Source organism: Andrena cerasifolii, chromosome 6, assembly GCF_050908995.1.
Source record: "Andrena cerasifolii isolate SP2316 chromosome 6, iyAndCera1_principal, whole genome shotgun sequence".
NCBI lineage: Eukaryota > Metazoa > Arthropoda > Insecta > Hymenoptera > Andrenidae > Andrena > Andrena cerasifolii.
In genome coordinates, this window is record NC_135123.1 from 8,818,845 (window position 1) to 8,838,020 (window position 19,176).

The following is a 19,176-nucleotide window of genomic DNA, read 5'->3' on the forward strand; positions in this document are numbered from 1 at the left end:
GAACCACGCGCGGTGGTACCTGCATCCACGAATCTGGAGTTAGAGGTGTATATATTTCCTTAGATTTCAGAGTGTAATTGCATTCTCGAGCGAGGCGAGGTGATTAATTATGTCCGGCGTCTGGTGTCCATCAGAAGTGGCCGTGGATTCTGTGGGTTTCCAGTTTCGACTGGTGTACACGCGGAGTTTGAATAGGCAGAGCTGCGTGGGTTGGGCAAGACGAGAGATCGATGGCAGCCGCGACGATATCGTTGACGTCACCGCGGTTTAATCGCGAGCTTCGCGGCGTAATTTATGTGGTGGCAAACAATGAGTAGACGATATTCATTCGATGCGGCGATACGCGTTATCGAGTGAAAAGAATACGATTAAAAGTCCCAGCGACGCTGGGCACACGAGGTATATAGTGCATATTCGTCCCAAGTGCAACGTTCACCCGAGCACCTCAAGGCTCCCGCGAGGAGAACGCGCGCGTAAACGCTTTTGATCGGTATCGACGAAAAAGAATTATGCTCTCAAGTACGCGAGGCACATATGACACGAATGAGAAATATTCACCCCGCTGCCCCGCGTCCCCCCAATGGAGCACCGTGCACTTTTCCCAGCGTGCATTTAACTCGCGATGAACATTGCCACTTAAACGACGAACGAGATTCTGAACGTATAGTCAATTTTCGTAGTTCCGATTGAAATTCTGAAACTTCAGGAATTGAGGAATCTCGGAACCGGGGGCGCCCTAGAAAGAGTCAAATTAATTAACAACGAAGCTTAGATAATCATTAGAGACTCAAGCTCCTCTGATTAGAACATGAAGTAGTTATATTTTAAAAGAATCATTCTTCAGCTCCATGATCTTGAAATTTCTCAAATATTGAAAGTTCATCGTCGATTAATTGATTTCTTTGGTATTCCCATCGAGTGCGTCAAGATCGAACGATTAAAGCGAAGAAGGTGCGCGTTTACTCGCTTAATTTCCCATGTTTTTACGTTGCCAAGGACACATGATCCAACTTACCGATCGATCCATCGAAACGCTCAGAAGATGCTCGGTTACTGCTGCGATTGCAGAATGCAGATACAGCATAGCTGCACTCGAAAGTGTAGGTTCGCGTAATCTGTGCGCTGCATCTACTCAAGTGGCAAATAATGCTCATTGTTCGCATGCGTCACGATCGATGCGCGATCAGCTTGTTTCTAATAAACCCGCCAGTCGTCCCTTTCCCTTATTACGCTCTACATACGGCGCAGATAAACGGTCAGATTAGTTCCTCCGACCGAGCGAAACCCGTCTTGGGAAATCTCCTTTCCTTCGCGTTCCTTCGCGTTCTTGCCGCCTGGCCGCTGAAAAGTCGATCGAGCCAAGTGCAATGACATCGAAAAGGGCAGTGTGGGAGGAGGGAAAATATTGGCCAAGATATTCCAGTGGTTTCGCGGAAATTATTTGGATCCTCTGGAAAGTAGAGTTGGTTACGGATCAGGAACTCAATAGAAGTTGATTCGCTTGAAATTCAATTTAACAAACAATTAGAAATTCATTAGGAATTCAATTTTAAAAGAAGTTAGTAACTCACTAGGAATTAACATTCGCTGAAATTAAATTTTAGAAAGAATTAGGAACCCCCCAGGAATTAGATTTCACTAAAATTACATTTTACAAGAAATTGGGAACCCACTAGGACTTAGAATTCACTAAAATTAGGTTTCACTAGAAATCAGAGTTCGGTACGGGTTCAGAACTCGCTTAAAATTAGGATATTTTGCAAGTTTGGGCCCGTTAGAGATTCGAAGCCCGGTGGAATTTCAGGACTCACTCTGAAACGAAACGGTATACATACTAGTAGTTTTGGTGCCCAAACAAAGAGGTACTAAACACCACCAACGTCAGTCGCCCTTTCCTCAGACTTTAATTGCGAAGACAATGTTGCACCGTGGACGCACACCTGCTGCATCAGTCGCAGTGCACGATGCAATAGACGATAACAAGCGAGAGGGAACGCTAAGAGACTAAGGCGACGACAAATTACGGTAGGCTGGCGTCTGGCAGAAATATTGAACCTGGTTTATGGTGAAATCGGTGGGTTAGCCGACTCTTAGCTCGTATCGCTGACAAGCGAATGGGTTACGCTTATGAGGTCCTCGGCATACCTTAACCGTACCCTACGAGGCTCTACTCTCTTCGACCACCACTTAAACTCGTGTGCCTAGTAAGAAACTAAAATGAATTGATAGCAGGCTATTATCTAAAATTGGAGTACAGCAGAAAACAGAAAAGGTGATCTAATAATTCCGGGCTAATGAGTCCTCTTTAGAGTTCTTATACCTTAAGACGAAGGAAAAGATTGATTCACGAAAGCTTCTAGGTCGAATAAAGCCATTAGAAGTACCTATTCATTTAGGGTAAACCAACCAGTAATTGACCGCATAGCATGCGGCGCATACCAGTGAATGACCATTACGCAAAGAAATGTCAACTATAAATTTAAACATTATTATATGTTTATAAATGGAGTGTAGTTGCACTTTTAATATCCTATATTTTTAGTTACGCAAACATTAATAAGTACAATTCTTATTAAAAGTATGCGGTCATTTACTGGGCTTCAGCAGGTTTTGAATTTTATAATTTTCTTTTTTAAATTACGATAAGAATAAGTAATTATTTTTCTAGAAATTTCAAGAAAAATAAATTTAAATGCAATTTCAACAGCTGTTCTGTTGTTACACAAAAAACTCTTCAAGTATTAATCTCAAAGGCCCATAGGATCAACAATTCGGTCATTCACTGGTTGGTTTACCCTATTTTCATAAAAAAAACTCATATAGGTATACAGAAATTGCACACTTCGAATTTGATATTTTCGCTTCGAGTTCCTTACCTCTGCAGTAGGTATAGTAGCTCTTCCTCCAACGTCTCATCGCGTTAATTTTCTTATTGATGGTCCTTTCAACCTTCGCTCGATCATCCCCGTGCGCGCATTAATCCCCGTCGCGTGAGCCGAGTTCGAAGGCTCGGGAGAAGTCTGCGGACCGAAAGCGCGAGAAGTAAGCAAGCCAGAGTTTAGAAGGGAACAACAGAGAAGGTTCTCGAAGGTAGCACCGAGCCGGCCGATATCCTCGACGAAGAAGTGATGCAGGTCAGTGGCTTACTCCTACGCAGATCCACCCACACGCTGGCGCGGGCCTGCACACGCGCGCGCCGCGCGATAACAGTCGGTCGGAAAAATGTCGAACGTTGCTACTTCGAGATACAGCTCGCTGCTGGCACACTGTAAACTTGTCTTCTGGAACATGTGTGTCTCGATAGATAACATCCCGGTTAATTAAACGGCAAGCACCCCGACACGAGGCTCGTAGATCGTCCAATCACCTGCAAGCATGCGTGATTAGTTGCCTGTAAAAGTGGCCGATGAATTCATTAATTTCAAAATCGTATGTAGCGTTAGGTTTGATGTAACTCGGTCGATGACTATTTTCCTGCGAAAGCAAGGTAATGCTGGGGTCTTATCGCTAGAATATTTTGCCGGTCCGATATCGATAGAATAATCCTTTGTGGCTTGCGTTCGGTTCAAAATAGGATCGGAAGGTTTTCGAAGTGACGCAAGCGAGGGGAACAAGGTAGAAAGTTGTTACTTTTCAATGACTTTCTAGCAGCGCCCACGATGATCGTTGTCGCGATCGCGCGCGCACGGCTATCCAGCGCAACTACTTTATCTTTGCCTGTCTGTCTGTCGCATGCACAGGCATTTGCAGCGGCACGGAGAATTTCGAGTCTCGATTTTATCAGCTCGCGTGCAGACCAGCCTGCCAGCTACGAAATGCACCGTGCATTGCCACAATTAACGTTAATTTGATTCTGCGAGTAATTTCTCTGACTCGTGTTACTCCTGAACAGGTTTAATCAAATATATTCTTTCTAACGAAAAACCTCCGAGAATAAATCCGCAGTTTACAATTTCGATGCATGCAGGTGATCAGCGATCAGAAGAAATCAGATTCGTGCCTCGATCAGTTAAAAACGCGGGTAGATCGTTAAGGGATACAATGGGCAACCCAAAGTACCTGAATTCGGGGATGAAAGCCAGCGATACCAACAGCAACCCCTTCTCGTAACTCCCTCCTGATTCCAACGCATTTTAAAAAATTCCCCCGCCACTACCGAACACCACGTCGATCCGAATCGCCTAATCCCTCCTCGAACCAACCCCGCGAATACAAAATCACCAAGAGCGTCTCTAGCGGCGTGGACTGTGAAAGTGGAGAGGAGGCAGGGTAGCACGGAGATGGTAATCGGAGCGGCGATACCCGCGCGTCCTCCTCTCCCAGTATCAGAGCTTGTGTCTTATATTAGACGCGGTCAAAGTGCAACGTCCTCCGGTCGGAGCGGGGTCGGCCGCGAGGGGTCTGCCACCGCGAATATTTCGAGTCACCCGCTGGTTCGGTTGTCCACCGAATCGGTTATTTGTATCGCGGCGCGTGCGCGGGCTCGCGGAAAAACGCGAAAGGGAGGCTAAATCGGTAGAAAAGAGGCGAGACAGGGCGGTCGGGAGCGATTGCTCCGCTAGCTCCACTCAGCTTCGGCCGAGCTCTCGGGCCGAGAGTGCGGGTGAACGACCGCTCACTGGGACAGCCAGGCCGTTGCATCGGAATCGCATACACGATGCATTCGTCACGTACCGCGGCCGTGTGCAGGTGAACGCGATCTCGCCGATTGATTTTTAGCCCCCCCCCCTCCCCTCCTGTTTGACCTCTCGCGCTGCCCCTCTTGCCCCCCTCCTCCGCAGAGGCTGATTAATCCTTTTTGTTGCGAGGCTGAGATTAGTCGAGGGGAGATTGAATGTGGGATGCAGTGATAATGAGGTGACGGAAGAAAGCTGTTGCGAGGGATTGAAATTTCGGGAAATCTTCTTCTCCGCTGGTTTTATTTATTTATTTATTTGTATATATGGGAAACCCTTCGGTACAAATAGAGAATAGAGGCAACCAGTGTAGAGGATTAATACATAAAAGTAGAAAGAAAAAAATTAAGAAAATAATGGAAGAAAGATTTAGTGCCAAGATAGAAAACAAGCAGAAAAGAATTGCTGCGATTCGACGAGTTGCTGGCACGTGTATGTAAAAAATATTTCGAAGTAAATAGGGATGAACCGAAGGGTGGAGTTAAAAGCAGCAGGTACCTTGCTTACTTTGAGCGAATCTAACGCTGCGATTTCTCACGCGCTCCTGGGACTAACCGTTCTCACTATTAACTTAATACAAAACGTACGCCGAATTTATTTAAATCTTCGACGCGTTCAGATCGCGTTCTTCGGACCTGGGCGAACTTTCTCGGGCAATTCAGGCATCCCGAGCCTCTTTCGCGCTCACAATACGCGACCTTGTGACCGAATTTTTTTTCCTGTAACACACATTGCCCAACATGGGCTAACCAACCGTTGCGCAATGGCTCGCCACTTTGCGCAAGCTGACAATCGGTTGGCGAGCGTTGATTCGAGAAAAATTCGGCAACAATCTCTCGCCTGTATTTATTATTATTATTTTCGCCCGCCGCGAAAATGCGTCCGCGCGTGGCTGCATTATCGTGGCCTTGCCGCGAAGTGGGCTCTCAATTGGCGCGTTGAAATTTGAAGAGAATTCTCGAAATTGCGAAAGGAACGTGGCCACTTTCTGCCGAGGGAATTCCACGGTTCGCGATTTATCCAGGAGATTACTGTAACCAAGGTAACCTGCTAAAGTTTTCAAGCTCACTTGGTTCCCTTATTCTTATTCATTCCATTCGTCGTACACACAGGCTCCCCTAATTATATCACTGTGCACTTAAATAAAAAAATATCCTTTCCCTCGTACCAAATAACTCGCCAACAAACCATTCTCTGCACGAACTCTCCAGCATCATCCCAATACGAAAGTGACAAAGGAACATCCTGCAAGTGCCTCGAGAACAATGCCCTATAAAATTCCACTATTGCCTCCCCCAGCCGTCGGATGTTCGGGAAATTTGTGCCGAGCTCGAATTGCCATTTCGCTGTGGATGCCCTCCGTTCGCGAGGACGACGCAAGGGAGAATCGTAATCGAATTCGTCGCAAAAGCGTCCACCGGATCGTAAACTTTCCAATATGCGGCTGGGTTTATGCATCGGTTGCTGCCGCAATAGGAAACGCGCCTGCACGCTGCTTTCCCGCTCGTAATCGCGAGGCCGACGTTTTGACGCAAGATCGCGTTTGCCCCTTTATGATCAATTAGCTGCAGAAATCGGCGAGCGATAAAGTTACGCGCCCAGGCGAGACAGCCCCTCGGACGTTCTATGATCTTCGATCGATCCTGCCCCGCGCCGCTGACGCAAGCGATCGGATCGCTCGAATTCGTCGCGCGCAATAAACAAACCAGGCATTCATGCGTCCCGCGTTACTCGTCGGTCAATTTAGAGTTTACGAGCTTCGCGAGATGCTCAGTCTCGTAAAAGCTTCGCCGTGGCCAATAAATTGTCGATTCGAAGACTGCGAGAAGTTCCATCGGTATCCAGCGCGGGGGGGGACCTGTTGCGTGTGTCTCGCGATAACAAACTCTCCGATCGGTTGCTAAATTACGGCGAAGCGTAACAGTTAATGGTGTAATTGGCGGTTGGGAAACATGTCCATTAGTAGTGTCTTTGGTGGCTGCGCAGAGAAATTGAATGGGTATTGGGCTTTTGGTGGTCGGGTGTTGAAAATATGTCGAAGAAGAGAAGGAATGGTAGATATCTCTGTGAAGCTTTAAGTCCTAGCGTTAAATGATTGAATGCATTAATTGGTGAAAAAATGATTAACCACGATCGTTACCTATTCCTCGGCGCTGACCTTTGACGAGCGCGATTTCGACAGCCTTGCGCAGGGCAGCAATTAGAGCGAGTATGATAGTCGAGGCTCGTGCTCGTGGAATATCATTAACACGTTTAGTAGCGGCTGGTTAGAGTCTTTTGAGCTCGATTAATTACCATGGAAAAGGGTAGGCCTTGCTCGGTTCACATGATGCTTTGCTGGTTACCGTGTACTGATAAAGCATAAAAAATGTACCCTATGCAACTGCATGCACTTTGGCTGCATAATGTTCTGCGAAGGTGGAAAGGTGGAGCATTGAAAACCTTTCGATATTTACCTCCTACCTCTATTCTCGAAACACACACTTTCCAAGAGATTCCTAATAAAATCGAAGCAACTGAAATCGAATCCCCGATTCACGGGGCTCGAGTACCTTCAAAATTCTAATCGTCTTCCATGCCATCCACCCTCCACTTATCTCGAACGTTGTTCCACGCGGTCAGTGTTGAATTTCCGAAGAGAAAAGCTGACGCGGGGTGGCAAAAAAACCAGGAGAAACGCGTACACTCTAGCGGTCGAGGAGCATTCGCTTATTCACCCCTTCACTTGGGACGCAGCAATCTACGGCTCGCTGCGAGTCGAGCCACGCAGTTAAGATCTCATCCAGGAGTTTGTTGACCGCTCCAATAAAGCGACGACGACGATAATTACCCAACGTCTTGCGAGCAGCGTGCATGCGCCGCGTTCGCCATTATTAAGAGGGTCCCGCGCGACGAATCAATTTGCTCGAACTTCCAATGGATCTTCGACACTTGGCTGACTTCCCACGGCGACGGTGGTAATGGAGACCGGTGAAACGCCGCTAATTAATCGTACCCGCGTAAACGTCCACTTCAACTTATAATCTCAAAGGTACCCACCTCGGAAGAACCTCTCATATTAGACTCTGATCTTGGTATGGTCCAGGATCCATATCCCAATCAAGAAGCATTAATAATAGTGAAATATATTGTTCAATATTTAAAAGTCTCGTGCGAAATCTCAACGTGGATTCGCAACTTTACGAGTACAGCTGACAGATTCATGGTCAGAGAGGTAGGTGGTGGATGAAAGGGGAAGGAAGAAATAGCGAGCAGCAAAGTCAATTGAATCCGACGATTCTTAATTTCAAGTATATCCTGCCGTTACGCAATTTCGCGAAGCATTAGAAAGTGGATGCCGGTTACATGATCGGTATAGCACGCGGCTGGGTGCGTGCAACTGGGTACTGCAGATTTTCTTTCTTTTTTTTTCAATTCACCCGTTTCGTGCATTCAGCTGAGCGTATTTCGTAATCGCGATGCTAGCAACTCTAATTACTTAACAAACGGTGTTTAACCGCGGGGAGAGTTGCGCAGATTTTGAGTCGCGGGGTTGGTCGAGGGGTCTTCTTGAACCTGAGGTTTACGAGGGTCGGATCGGGTGGAGTTGCATCTGCGGGGGTGTATCGGTGGTTGTTGAATGATTGAAATGTTTCTGTGAATGGTGAGTAGAAGCGCAGCCAGTTGCGAGGCGTAACAGAGGGTGGTATTTACCTCCCCTCCAAATAATTAAAAATTACCAAGATGAAGTATTTCGAAAACAGCTGAAAGTAGCCGCTGAGCAGAGTGGAGTGTCGCCAAAATGAAGAACAGAGGAAGCATGTACACTAAACAGGTTTCTCCAAGCAAACCTTGGCGGAATCTTAATTAGCACCTCTGGTGGCCGCGCAATATTTGATTTCTCGCGCGTTCTTCGGGAGGACGCAGGCATTTGAAGCGCAGAGTAAATAGCGTCGCGTACTAAAAGCAGAGTCGAACGATAATAAACGACATTTGCCGCGATGAGTGACGCTCGACGTCGCCTCGGGTCTGTGCTATAAGGCGAAAGGTTGCCTGGAAAATCGGCGGCTATTTAATTACCGGCCAATATCTGGCGCAGAATGTGGGTAACTGGGTCTCGTCCCTGTTTCGCAACGGCGCTATAGAAGCGTAGGCCTCGCCGCGGTAGGTTGACTGGAAAGATCGAGCTGGGAAAGTCTCTACCCCAGATTCGAAGTTGGTAACCGGGCGAGATGCTCGAGCTGAGTGGATGAATGGGTCGGACCGGACGTCCGATCCCGTGGGATAACGTTCAAAAGTGATGGATCTCGTCCGCCAGTAGTCCTCCAGAGATTTCATGGTCGATCGTCGGAGAAAGAGCGCTTACTTTCGTGAAAATAACACTTTTACAGGATCCAACGAACGTGACACGCATTTCCGTCCATTTTCACTAACGATCCTCGTGCCTTTCTGTTTCAGGTGAGTAGACACCTGCTGGCTGTATCGACTGTACTCGTATCGACTGTAGCCTTTGCGACCATCTTCCCCAGTGAGTACATACCTGCACTTTTTATTGAGAAAGAGGGAATGGAGGCTGTAAGTGGGACAGAATCAGCTGTTGCCACTTTAATATCCACTGTCACTTATGCGTAACTTCACGGTGTCGATCTCCGCGAGCTTAAGAATTCAACTTTCTTTGGTATTTATAAAGCACCGAGGAAACTGTACCGCTCAAAGATCTCCATTGCGGGTATTTGCGACACGCTTATCTGGCGGGAAATTTGAGAAAGCTCCACCGTGGATTTAAGTTAGAATTCTACGTTTCATTCTGAATAGTACTTTGAAGCCACGTATAAAATAGTTGATTTTGCCCGCGCTGCAGTAATTGCTCTATTCTTCGGCACGTGATTGGAAAGTGGCTAGCCGACGGTGTATTTTGTCGGTATGGCGGGCTAATTCGCCGATTCGAATAGGATGTCGAGAGTCGGTGACCGGCGACGCATACCAGCGCGGCTCGTTGAGCAATTGCATCTGCAACTGGCGGCTGCATCTCGCTCTCGCGCAGCGTGCGGGCAACGATTACGCGACGCAGCGTTTTCGAAACACCTCCGCAACTTCGCGGGCCGACTTCGTTCTGGTTTCTGCGCCCGATCCTCTCTCTGTCTCTCGTGGGAATATGGTAAATTAGAGGCGTAAACGGATCGATGCTCGTTAGAGGAATAGCGCGCATACTCCTTCGCGCGAAATTAGCAATTGCCCATTGATGGACAGACGGTTTCACTGGCAGCAGGGTATTGCGAGTATCTTGTACTTAAATCACTTGATCGTTGCATTACAGAAGTGAGAGCATCGGAACATTGGGTTTTAATCAAACCAAAACCAACGAGACATCTATTACAATTTATTCACCAGTGATTTATATAAGAACAGCTAATACCACAGTGGTACTTTCCCTGCCACAGATTCCGCAACCCTTACCCCAGCGCGGTCCGCCACGAAACCTTCGAAACTCCTGAAAGAAAGCCCCCCCAACAAGATTGCATTCGTCCCAGCCGCTGTCCCCTCGCAATTCTCGCTGCACGAATTTTTCTCCCAGAGCCTGGCGATGCTATCGTAACGCGAGGCGGTAATTTCAGCGTGCCCGGGGCTGTGCGATCGCGCGATCGTCTGGTAGAGCGGAAAAGATGGCGGGGCAGAAGGGGGTTGGTACCAGAAACGCGGAAACCGACGGCGAGCCGCACGTAACGCGCTAAAAGCCGTTTCGCTACCGGATAGTCAGATAAAGTTCTTTCACCCAAGACAGTCCCGTTCCGCGCTACTGTCGCAAGCGCGTTTTCACCGGCTGATCGCCGGGGGCCCATTTATCGATCGAACCGCGGTGGATTTATGCCCCGGTAATTTTATGGTAGCCGGTTTCTCGCGCGTTCCGCCGCGATATCGGCGCGCGTCCGTTTTCGCGGCGCGGAACGCGACCGGCCCCGGGTGGTCCCGATCCGGGGCCGCGATATCACCCCGCTGGTATTGTTGCCAGACGCGGCTCAATTCGGATGTGGCAGATAAATGAACCGTGCCGCCGCGACCGGGACGAATAGCGGTGCAACTGGTTCCAATGGGGGATTTTTAACGGCAGCTTTAATTCCCCGCTGTTGGCGCAATCGAGGCTCCAGCCGAATCGATTACGAAACGCTCTCCGTTTGATCGCGTTATCACTTCGGATCCCATTCGGCGGAATCGCTAGCTCCCCCTCGAAGCTGCTTGAACGTGGTCGCGACGTTAACTGTGTCTTGCTCAACGGTGCGTTCGTCTTTGTCTTAAGTGTTACACTCTGGGTACGTTTATTCGTGTTCCTCGACCCTTAAAGCCTGCCCTTAATGAGGGATATCTTTCTGCAGGCACATTGTACAATGCTGCGGTGTATTTATTAATAACGGGGGGATGTTCCGCTGTTTTGGTTCTCTCTTATCTCATGCGCACAGGATTTTTAATATTCCGCTGTGCTTCCCAAAGTCACCCGGTACTTCGGAGTACATCTATTGTTTCGCTGGGGTAGAATTCAGCGCGCCAATGATTTGATGAGTCCGGGGATTGTTGGTTCTCCAGAAACACCGCCAACGTCCCTTCCAAGACCGAGGAGCACAGTTAGACGCCAGTTTCGTAGAAGCGAACTGCTGTTTCTGTGAATCGAGGACTTGGGTGGCATCGCGTGGGGCTAGTAGTATCGCAATCGCGGCTTCGTTTATACCCCAGCGGTGGGATAGTCGCGCGGGAAAGTACAACCTGCTCGTCAAAAATTTCCCCGAGCCGCTCGGCGGTGGGTAGCTGTCGCAACAATCAGAGAAGACCAAGTCCCACGCGAGTCTCCTCTACTCGGGTACGTTGCACCGACGTATCTGTCCCGGCTGCTTGCATATCTCCCTGGCGGCATTGTCTCGATGCAAGTAGGCCTGCATCAGAATGCAATAAAATCGTCCCCGTGCCAGCCGCTGCCCGTAGCTACGTGGGCAATGGCGTGCGTGCGCACGTGTTTCGCGACTGTGCGCCGTTGCTTCCGCAGGTAAATGCGCTTTTCTTTTCCTCGCCGCGGGCCAACGTTTGCGGATTTCCAGTCAAATTGAATAAGTGCACTCTGTAGGATGAAGGAGCATTCTGCTAATCAAGCTTCAGTTTCGTTTGCGGCGGATTCTAGCGTCTTAGATTAGCACAGAGAAGTACGCAATAATAACCGGTACTTTATTCTGATATTTCTTGAGAATTACCCGCGACAGAAGGTGTTTTAGCGGCAATTACCGAGCAACGTGGAATTACAAACTGTGTAACGATAGAGATTCTTCCTGAAATCGTAAGAGAAATGGTAAGCGGAGGCTGTTAGCAACTGTGGACAAGCAGATTCCGACAGGTACCCATCCTCGGGGATGTGGAATCCGTTCCAGGAGAGGGTGACGGAAATCTTCCCCGGCGTGTCGAATGATTTACGAGTGCGCAACGTAGGCAGCCGTTCCTCGAAATTTATGGTCAGCGCATGAAGAGAGTGCGAAAACCACAGCCATAAAGTTTCGCCGCAACGCCGTAACCACTTGACTCCCGTCGCCAGCCATAAATTCTCTACCTGGCGACTTCGAACGTCGTGGACACCCGCGGCGGGCGTTGAAAATTTGCGAATTTTGCGAAAGGGGCCGGCCCGCTTCGACGGGGCCGCAATTCAGTCGGAATCACCCTGAGACATTTGCCATCGATTTTTTCCACTGATTCCAGTTGGAAAGTTTGGTCCAGTGTCCATTATCGTACGATTCGAAGCTATCTTATCTCACGAAATTTTAGTATTAATGCCCCTCGATACTCCCTCCTCAGATTTCTCTCAGTCCTTCGCCCTCCCAGACTGTTATCATTCCTGTGCTCGTTACGGCGGCATGCCCGCTTTGGTAACTTTCCAGAATTATGTGATATTTATGAAGTGTCTTCCACCCTCGGAGACGTTTAACCAAGTTTACGAAACGACCGGAGGCCAGGTTGGTGGGCTTCTGGCTCGCTGAGGATTGCTTTCACGGAGGGGAAAAAGTTTCCTTTTGCGCTCCGTCCGCGGAGCCCTCTGCTTTCCTTTTTCGTCGGCGATCGGCCGGAGAGCAGAGAGATTAGCTAACAGGTGTTCCAGGTAAAGCTGGCAGGATCGATTGCACGCCCGCCGTGCAACCTGCGATCCCTGAGTGATAAATCGTCTTTCTCTGGCCACGCTAGGTGGGCCGTGCTAGCTGCAGGTTAGCTTTGCACTTTTTTAAGGGAATTGCAATGGGAACTTCATCCTAATTGGCTTCTTTTCTGTCTCCCCAACTCGACTCGAGGTAGCTCAGGATTAAATCGACGAGGATTTGATAAAGGGATACAGTTACTAGCTAAGATAATAAATACAACTGCTTCGTGCAAACGGAACGGCAAGAAGTCATAAGGAAGGTGTATCCCACGCGAAAGTAGGCTTCCATCAACTGCAGCCACCAGTTTTGGTAAAACATTCGAACAGGAAGGATTAAAGGAGACACTGATAAAAGGGACCTGGAATCTCGTTGGGAATCTCCTTGATCGTTTAAGCTCAATCATGGCCGGTTTCTCTGCAACCGCGAGCCACAGTTAGGGTAGATCAGGCATCGATTATATTTAGAATAGTCACGTCGACTCTGCCAGCCTATAGTAATATATCCAATTCGAACCGTTTAGCGTTTAGTGGATCTGCAGGGTGACCATGATCTAGACGCGACCAAGTCAGCCAATGACGCGCTCGAATCATTTATTCCCAAGCCGTCGAATAAAACAATTAACCCTTGGCGAACCCACTCACGCCTGCCCCATTTTATACCCCTTGACCGATAAATATTTAAAGCGCGGCGTTCCCTGTCTTCGAATTCAGACTCCGCTAAATTAAACCGCGCTTGGCGGATGGCTCCGCGTGAGTTTCGGCTATGATCTCGCGGTGAAAGATAACGCGTAATTCACCAGATTCCAAGGGACGAATTATCGATTTATCGGCCGCTGGGGGAGGGGGAAAACGACAGGATGAAAGTGAAAGCGAAACTGGAGGAGCCTCGGTTGAGAAAGGAATCCAAGTGGCGCTAGAAGTACTCCCGTTAGACCACACGACACAGCCCGACGCACACCGACCACGGCACACTAACTGTCTATTCAAGGCCCGTAGTTAGGGCAGGTTAGGCTTGGACCGTGCCCAGTTTACATCAATTTAACTGTAACCTTCTGTCGTCCATCACTGGGGTTATTCCATCGAAATAGCTCCGGTTCGGAGAACCATGAGGTTTTATTTAAATCTCACGCGCAACAAAACAGGATATACACCGTATCGCCCCGCAGCTCCCGTTTAAAGTCGCCGATAAAGCCCGAGCGCAATCAGAAGAAACGAACAACACGTAGCGGCGATCACGAAAATTATCATATCGAAGTGGCCGCAAAAAAAAAAAAAAAGAAAGACTTCCGCGGCTCGGTATTAAAAATTATTTATCGACAGCCGTTCGAGTGGACCTCGCTGATAAGCAACTATCGCTGCCCCGGCGACAGCTTAACCGAAACACTATCAAGCAGTGCCCTCAGCAATTTATCAGGTTCATTACACTCAATTACCCCGGGGAAGGATTAATCAGCGGCATTGACGACGATATCGCGGTTCCTCTTTTTAAAAAAAGAAACGAATGGAAGCAGCGTGTTATCGGTCCCTTGGACGCGTTTCGGTGACGTCGGAACTCGGTGGACTGGTCGACGGTGTTAGATAATCGATGCAGAGGGATGGGTCTAATGGTGGCCGGGTCGAAGTTGCGGCAGGTTAGTCCCGGCCTAACCCAAAGCCGAATTAGGTGGGCCCTGGTTACCTGCGCGAGTCCCTCTCACCTGCCAGCCAACTTGTACTTTCAGCGGACGTAACCCACGTGCTTCGGCGAAGGTGTGCAGGCACGTACGCGCGCGTGAACGCGAGTGGCTTGCCAGGGGTTAAGCAGCTTTCACTCTTTGAGTGTTAGTGAGTCAACGGAGTGGCAGGGGAACGCACCGTGCTCTCTGATTGTGTATCACACCGATCAGGAGCGTATCCTTCGGCGCCACATGCAAGCGTCGCGGCTGGGGAGTGTATCCGGCGAGCTTCTCGGGCTGGAAACTTACGTTTCTGAAGGCACAGGTCAGGTGAAGTTTCCAGAGCACTCGTAGAGTGTCGCAATGGCTATTCTACTCTGAATAGCTCTGAGGAACCCTAAGAAATGAGCTGGAACTTTGTAATTTCGATACTCGCTGACAGAGGGAACAATAGAAGCCTCTTCGAGTGGAAGGACTTCGGAGGAGTACTTAAGGCACATTCTATTACATAAATGGTACCCCTCGAAGGCCAAGCCACCGAGTGCTCCTCGCTGTTCATTACGGGAACGTTCTTGAAGACTTAGCATTGCGGCTCGATTATCTTTTCCCTGCTTTTGGGAAGCGAAGGACTTGGATCGGGGTGTATTAATTCGCCGGGATTAGAAGCTCGCTCGCCCTTGATCTTGACTCGGATTTTCTAAACGTTGTTTGCCGCTTGAGCTTGGAATTCTAAGTCGGCGTGGGTATATTTGGCGCGAGGTTGACGTGGATAAAATAGGACCACTGATTTCATGGTGACCTCTGCGATCCTTGGCTAACGAATTTATATACATACTTTGTTTCGCGGGCGTTAGGTCCGCGACAATACACAAGCGGTTAGCGAGACTCTATGCACGCGTGCATGCATAATAAAGGCTAGGCCAAGCCTCTTCGCGCTGCTGATAAAGATCCTTGATCCTAATGACGGGTCAACCGTGCCAATTGGCCATAGGGACGGAGTCGGCTGTGCCTTGAGGATGCTATCGGCGCTTAATCTCGCGACGATAAGCCAGAGCCGTTATCATCCTAGCCCGCGGTCGAAAACCAGTCCCTGGGAGACAAATTTTCGGGAATACATTCTGTCAAAAAAGTACCAGGAATTGATGAATGAAACACAAAATATGTATTATTCATCCAAATTTATTGTATCGCCTTCAAAGTAGACCCCTTTCGAAATAATACGCTTATGCCAACGAAGAACCCAATCATCGAAACATTTTTTGAACGCATTTTTCGGAATCAACTTCGGTACTCGCCGCGAATTCTCTTTTATGCCATCTATCGACCGAAAACGGGTGCCTCGAAGTGGTAATTTCAGTTTTGGAAAAAGAAAAAAGTCGGCCGGAGGCATATCAGGGGAATACGGTGACTGCTCGACAAGATTTCTTGAGTTTTTCGCCAGAAATTCGTTCGCGATAATAGCCTCGTGAGATGGTGCGTTATCGTGGTGCAAAATCCATGAGTTTGCTTTCCACGAATCTGGTCTTTTTCGACGAATTTGCTCTCTCGAACGCCGCATAACGCTCAGATAATATTCTTTATTTACTGTCTTACCTCGCGGCAAGAATTCCGAGTGCGCAACACCGCGGTAATCGAAAAAAACTGCCAACATCACCTTCGCTTTTGATCGACTTTGACGTGCTTTTTTCGGTTTCGGCTCAATTGGAAGGCGCCATTCCGAAGCTCGTTGACTGGTTTGCATGTCAAACTCGTAAACCCATGTCTCATCACCAGTTACAATGCGTTTTATGAATGTGGGGTCGGAATTGACTCGGTCTAACGTGTCTTCAGCGACCTTAACGCGATTGAGTATTTGCAGAAAATTCAGGTCTTTCGGCGCTAGTCGAGCGGCAACGCGTTTCATGCCCAAACAATCGTTTAAAATGCTACGAATTGATTCGCGAGACACAGAAATTTCGGTGGCTACCTCTCTCAGACTTAAAAGACGACTTCCAGCCACCATTTCCTTTACTTTAGCGATGCGAAGTTCAGTCGAAGACGTTGATGGCCGACCAGAGCGAGGCAAATCTTCCACCCCATCTCGACCGCTTTTAAATGCACCGTACCACTCATTCGCGCGTGTTTTTGATAAAGTCGATTCACCGTAAGCCTTACGTAACATTTTCAGCGCTTCGGCACGCGAAATTCCATTTGCAGTGCAAAATTTCAGACAGATTCTTTGTTCGATATTTTTATCCATTGCAAAAATCGCAAAACACGCTTGAGATGAACTGACAGAATGGCGCGCTGTAAACAAACTAAATGACAAGTGACGCTGAAACTCCGCGTGAGTATAGAGGACAGTTGTGCCAACTTAGCGACAAAAAGAATCTCAACAATCCCTTTAAGCGAGCTTTTTAAACGATCGATTCCCGGTATTTTTTTAACAGAATGTACATCGACTACCAGCGAGAAGTAACTTGCATCACAGAGAAACTTCGGATTCGAATATTACTGTCGCGACGATTTCAAGCGCGCGACCAATGAAACGAATTCAAATGAAATATTAACTTCTGCGGGAGCATTGGGGGATAACCGTAAGGGTTGGTTTCAGCCGTTCGGCGTGAATTTACCCAGCGAAGAAGAATCGCTCACAATTTCATGAACGGGGAATGTTGAGAGCGCGATCAGCAGCTAATAGTGAGCTGCAATTACGTTCCGCGAATGACACTGTATTGGAAGACTGGTGGAAATCAAAGCGTGGCGATTCAAAAATGGCGGGTGGCGCGCGAACCTCGCGGTACAGCCGTGCGAGTAGCGGTGGAGCGCGCAGGCGCCGCGAAGCCGCGGCACACCACGCCGCGACGGACTCACTCGCGCACCGCATCGCACGCTACACACAACATATCATCTAATAACGTGTGCGAGCCTCGATTTCGCAGTGATCGCGATTAACCACGCGGTCGCCGTAGAAAAACACCCGCTCGCCTCGGCATACCCGTGTTGTCGTTCGTGTCCGCGCGATAAGACAGTGTGCACCCGACTCGAGTTAGCCGCTCGTTTCTTTTCCACCGCGTAAACTGTCCGCGGAGCTCGCTCGTCCATCAAAACAAACTCGCGCCGCGTCGTTTTTGCGCCGGGTGAATATACCCGACAAACGGACCACAGTGGAATTGTCAAGAGAGAAAGAGAGAGAGAGAGAGAGTGAGAGAGAAAGAGAGAGAGTGAGAGAGAGAGAGAGAGAGAGACAAGAGAGAAGTAGCGAGTCGGTTTTGGCTGTCGGCACGGTCCCGCGGGCTCGCATGAGGTCGCGTCGTGTTATGCCAACCGCAGGTTTGTTTACACGTGAGACTATCGGCGGGACTATCGGGACGGGAGGTCGCTGACGGCCGCACGTAAACGGGAAAAGTAGAGCCAGTGAAAACGAGACACGGAAGGGGACTGTCTGTGCCGAGAGATGACCGTGCAAAAGTTCAAGCCCCGCGGCAGCGCAGCGGAGGAGCAACAGCCGTCCGGCGATATTCTGTCGCCGTCCAGCGAGCCGCTGGACAACGACAAGGAGCAACAGCAGCCGAGCCAGCACTGTTACCGTGGTGCGCCGCAGGACAGCGAGAATCTGCTTGGACGAGTGTTGGCCGGTAAGCCCGCGTCACAATTTCGATCTGTAAAAACCGAAGGCATGCTCGCTCGGCCTGGGTACGAGAGGGAGAGTAGATCCGGCCGTTCCTCCCTCGTTCCTCTCGATCTCGCGACGGTGCAGCGGGGGGTGGTGGTCGCGCGCGTCTGTCTAATCTGACGAATCGGCGCGGGGGTGAGAAAAGAGAGAAGAAGAAGAAAAAAAAGAAAAAAAAGGAGCGTTCCTAACCTAGCGCGTAGAGGAGGATTCAGGTAGGAAGGAATAGAGAAAGAGGCGGTTTCACTTTCCAGCGGGGTTGGAATGTAGGTCGCGGGGCCCGGGACGAGGCTAGTTCGTTGCCCTCGGTCGGCGGCCTTCCACTCGGCGCTCCGGCAATTTTTCTCCCTCCACGCCGCCTCCTTTCTCCCTCTCTGTCCCTCGAACGCCGCTCTGCCTTCCCTCTCCTCTTTCTGCTGACGGTTCTAGCCTAGATAGTGGAGCCTCTCTATCGCGGGGCTCCCACCCTAGACTTCTCTCTCTCTCTCTCTCTCTCTCTCTTTCTCTCTGTCCTCCCGCCCCTTTTAGAACGAGCGAGTACCCGCGGTTATCCATCTCCGTCTGGTTCGAGACGCTTCCACGTAGGCTCTCCTTGTCCCTCCCCTCCCAGCGGCCGTGTCTCGCTCTGGCCTGAACTCTCGGTGAACTCTCGGCTCTCGGCGCTGTTATAGAGAGGCATAAGTCGGTCTCTTTCCCTCGCGGCGGTCCGTAGAACAGGAAAGTAGGTCGGTGGGGCCTTGGCGCGAGGCTAGTTCGTTCACCCTGCCTGGCCCGTAACTGGGGCAAGATGAAATTAACCGAGCGGCCACCTCGCCCCACCGCCTCCTCTCGCCTTCTCCTACCTCCGTTCGGCAAGTAGAGTGAACTCCGCGACTCGTGTGGCCAATCGCCGCCAGGCCGGTTCAACAAACTCGATCTGGGTCCCTGCCGACCCGCTCGTCCCTCGCGCCTCGCAGAGTAGTTTAGCTGCTACTCGACCAACCTCCTCCCACCCACCGGCTATCATCGAAGGTCACCAACACACTCTGCCCTCCCGTTCCTCACCTCCCC

General features: G+C 49.5%; 1 protein-coding gene across 3 annotated transcripts in view; it reads left to right on the top strand.

The window, feature by feature from the left end:
* Positions 1-19,176, top strand: part of E75 (ecdysone-induced protein 75) — a 172,283-nt gene that overhangs the window by 61,505 nt on the left and 91,602 nt on the right. The window contains exon 1 of one of the 3 annotated variants that reach the window (XM_076815498.1): positions 17,332-18,091. The exons of 1 other annotated variant lie outside the window; for it this stretch is intronic. In XM_076815498.1, the coding sequence (XP_076671613.1) occupies positions 17,911-18,091 (181 nt within the window). In that variant the 5' untranslated portion in view covers positions 17,332-17,910. Of the gene's footprint in view, positions 1-17,331; positions 18,092-19,176 lie in introns of those variants that run through there. One more of the 3 variants, XM_076815499.1, reaches the window with a different exon arrangement.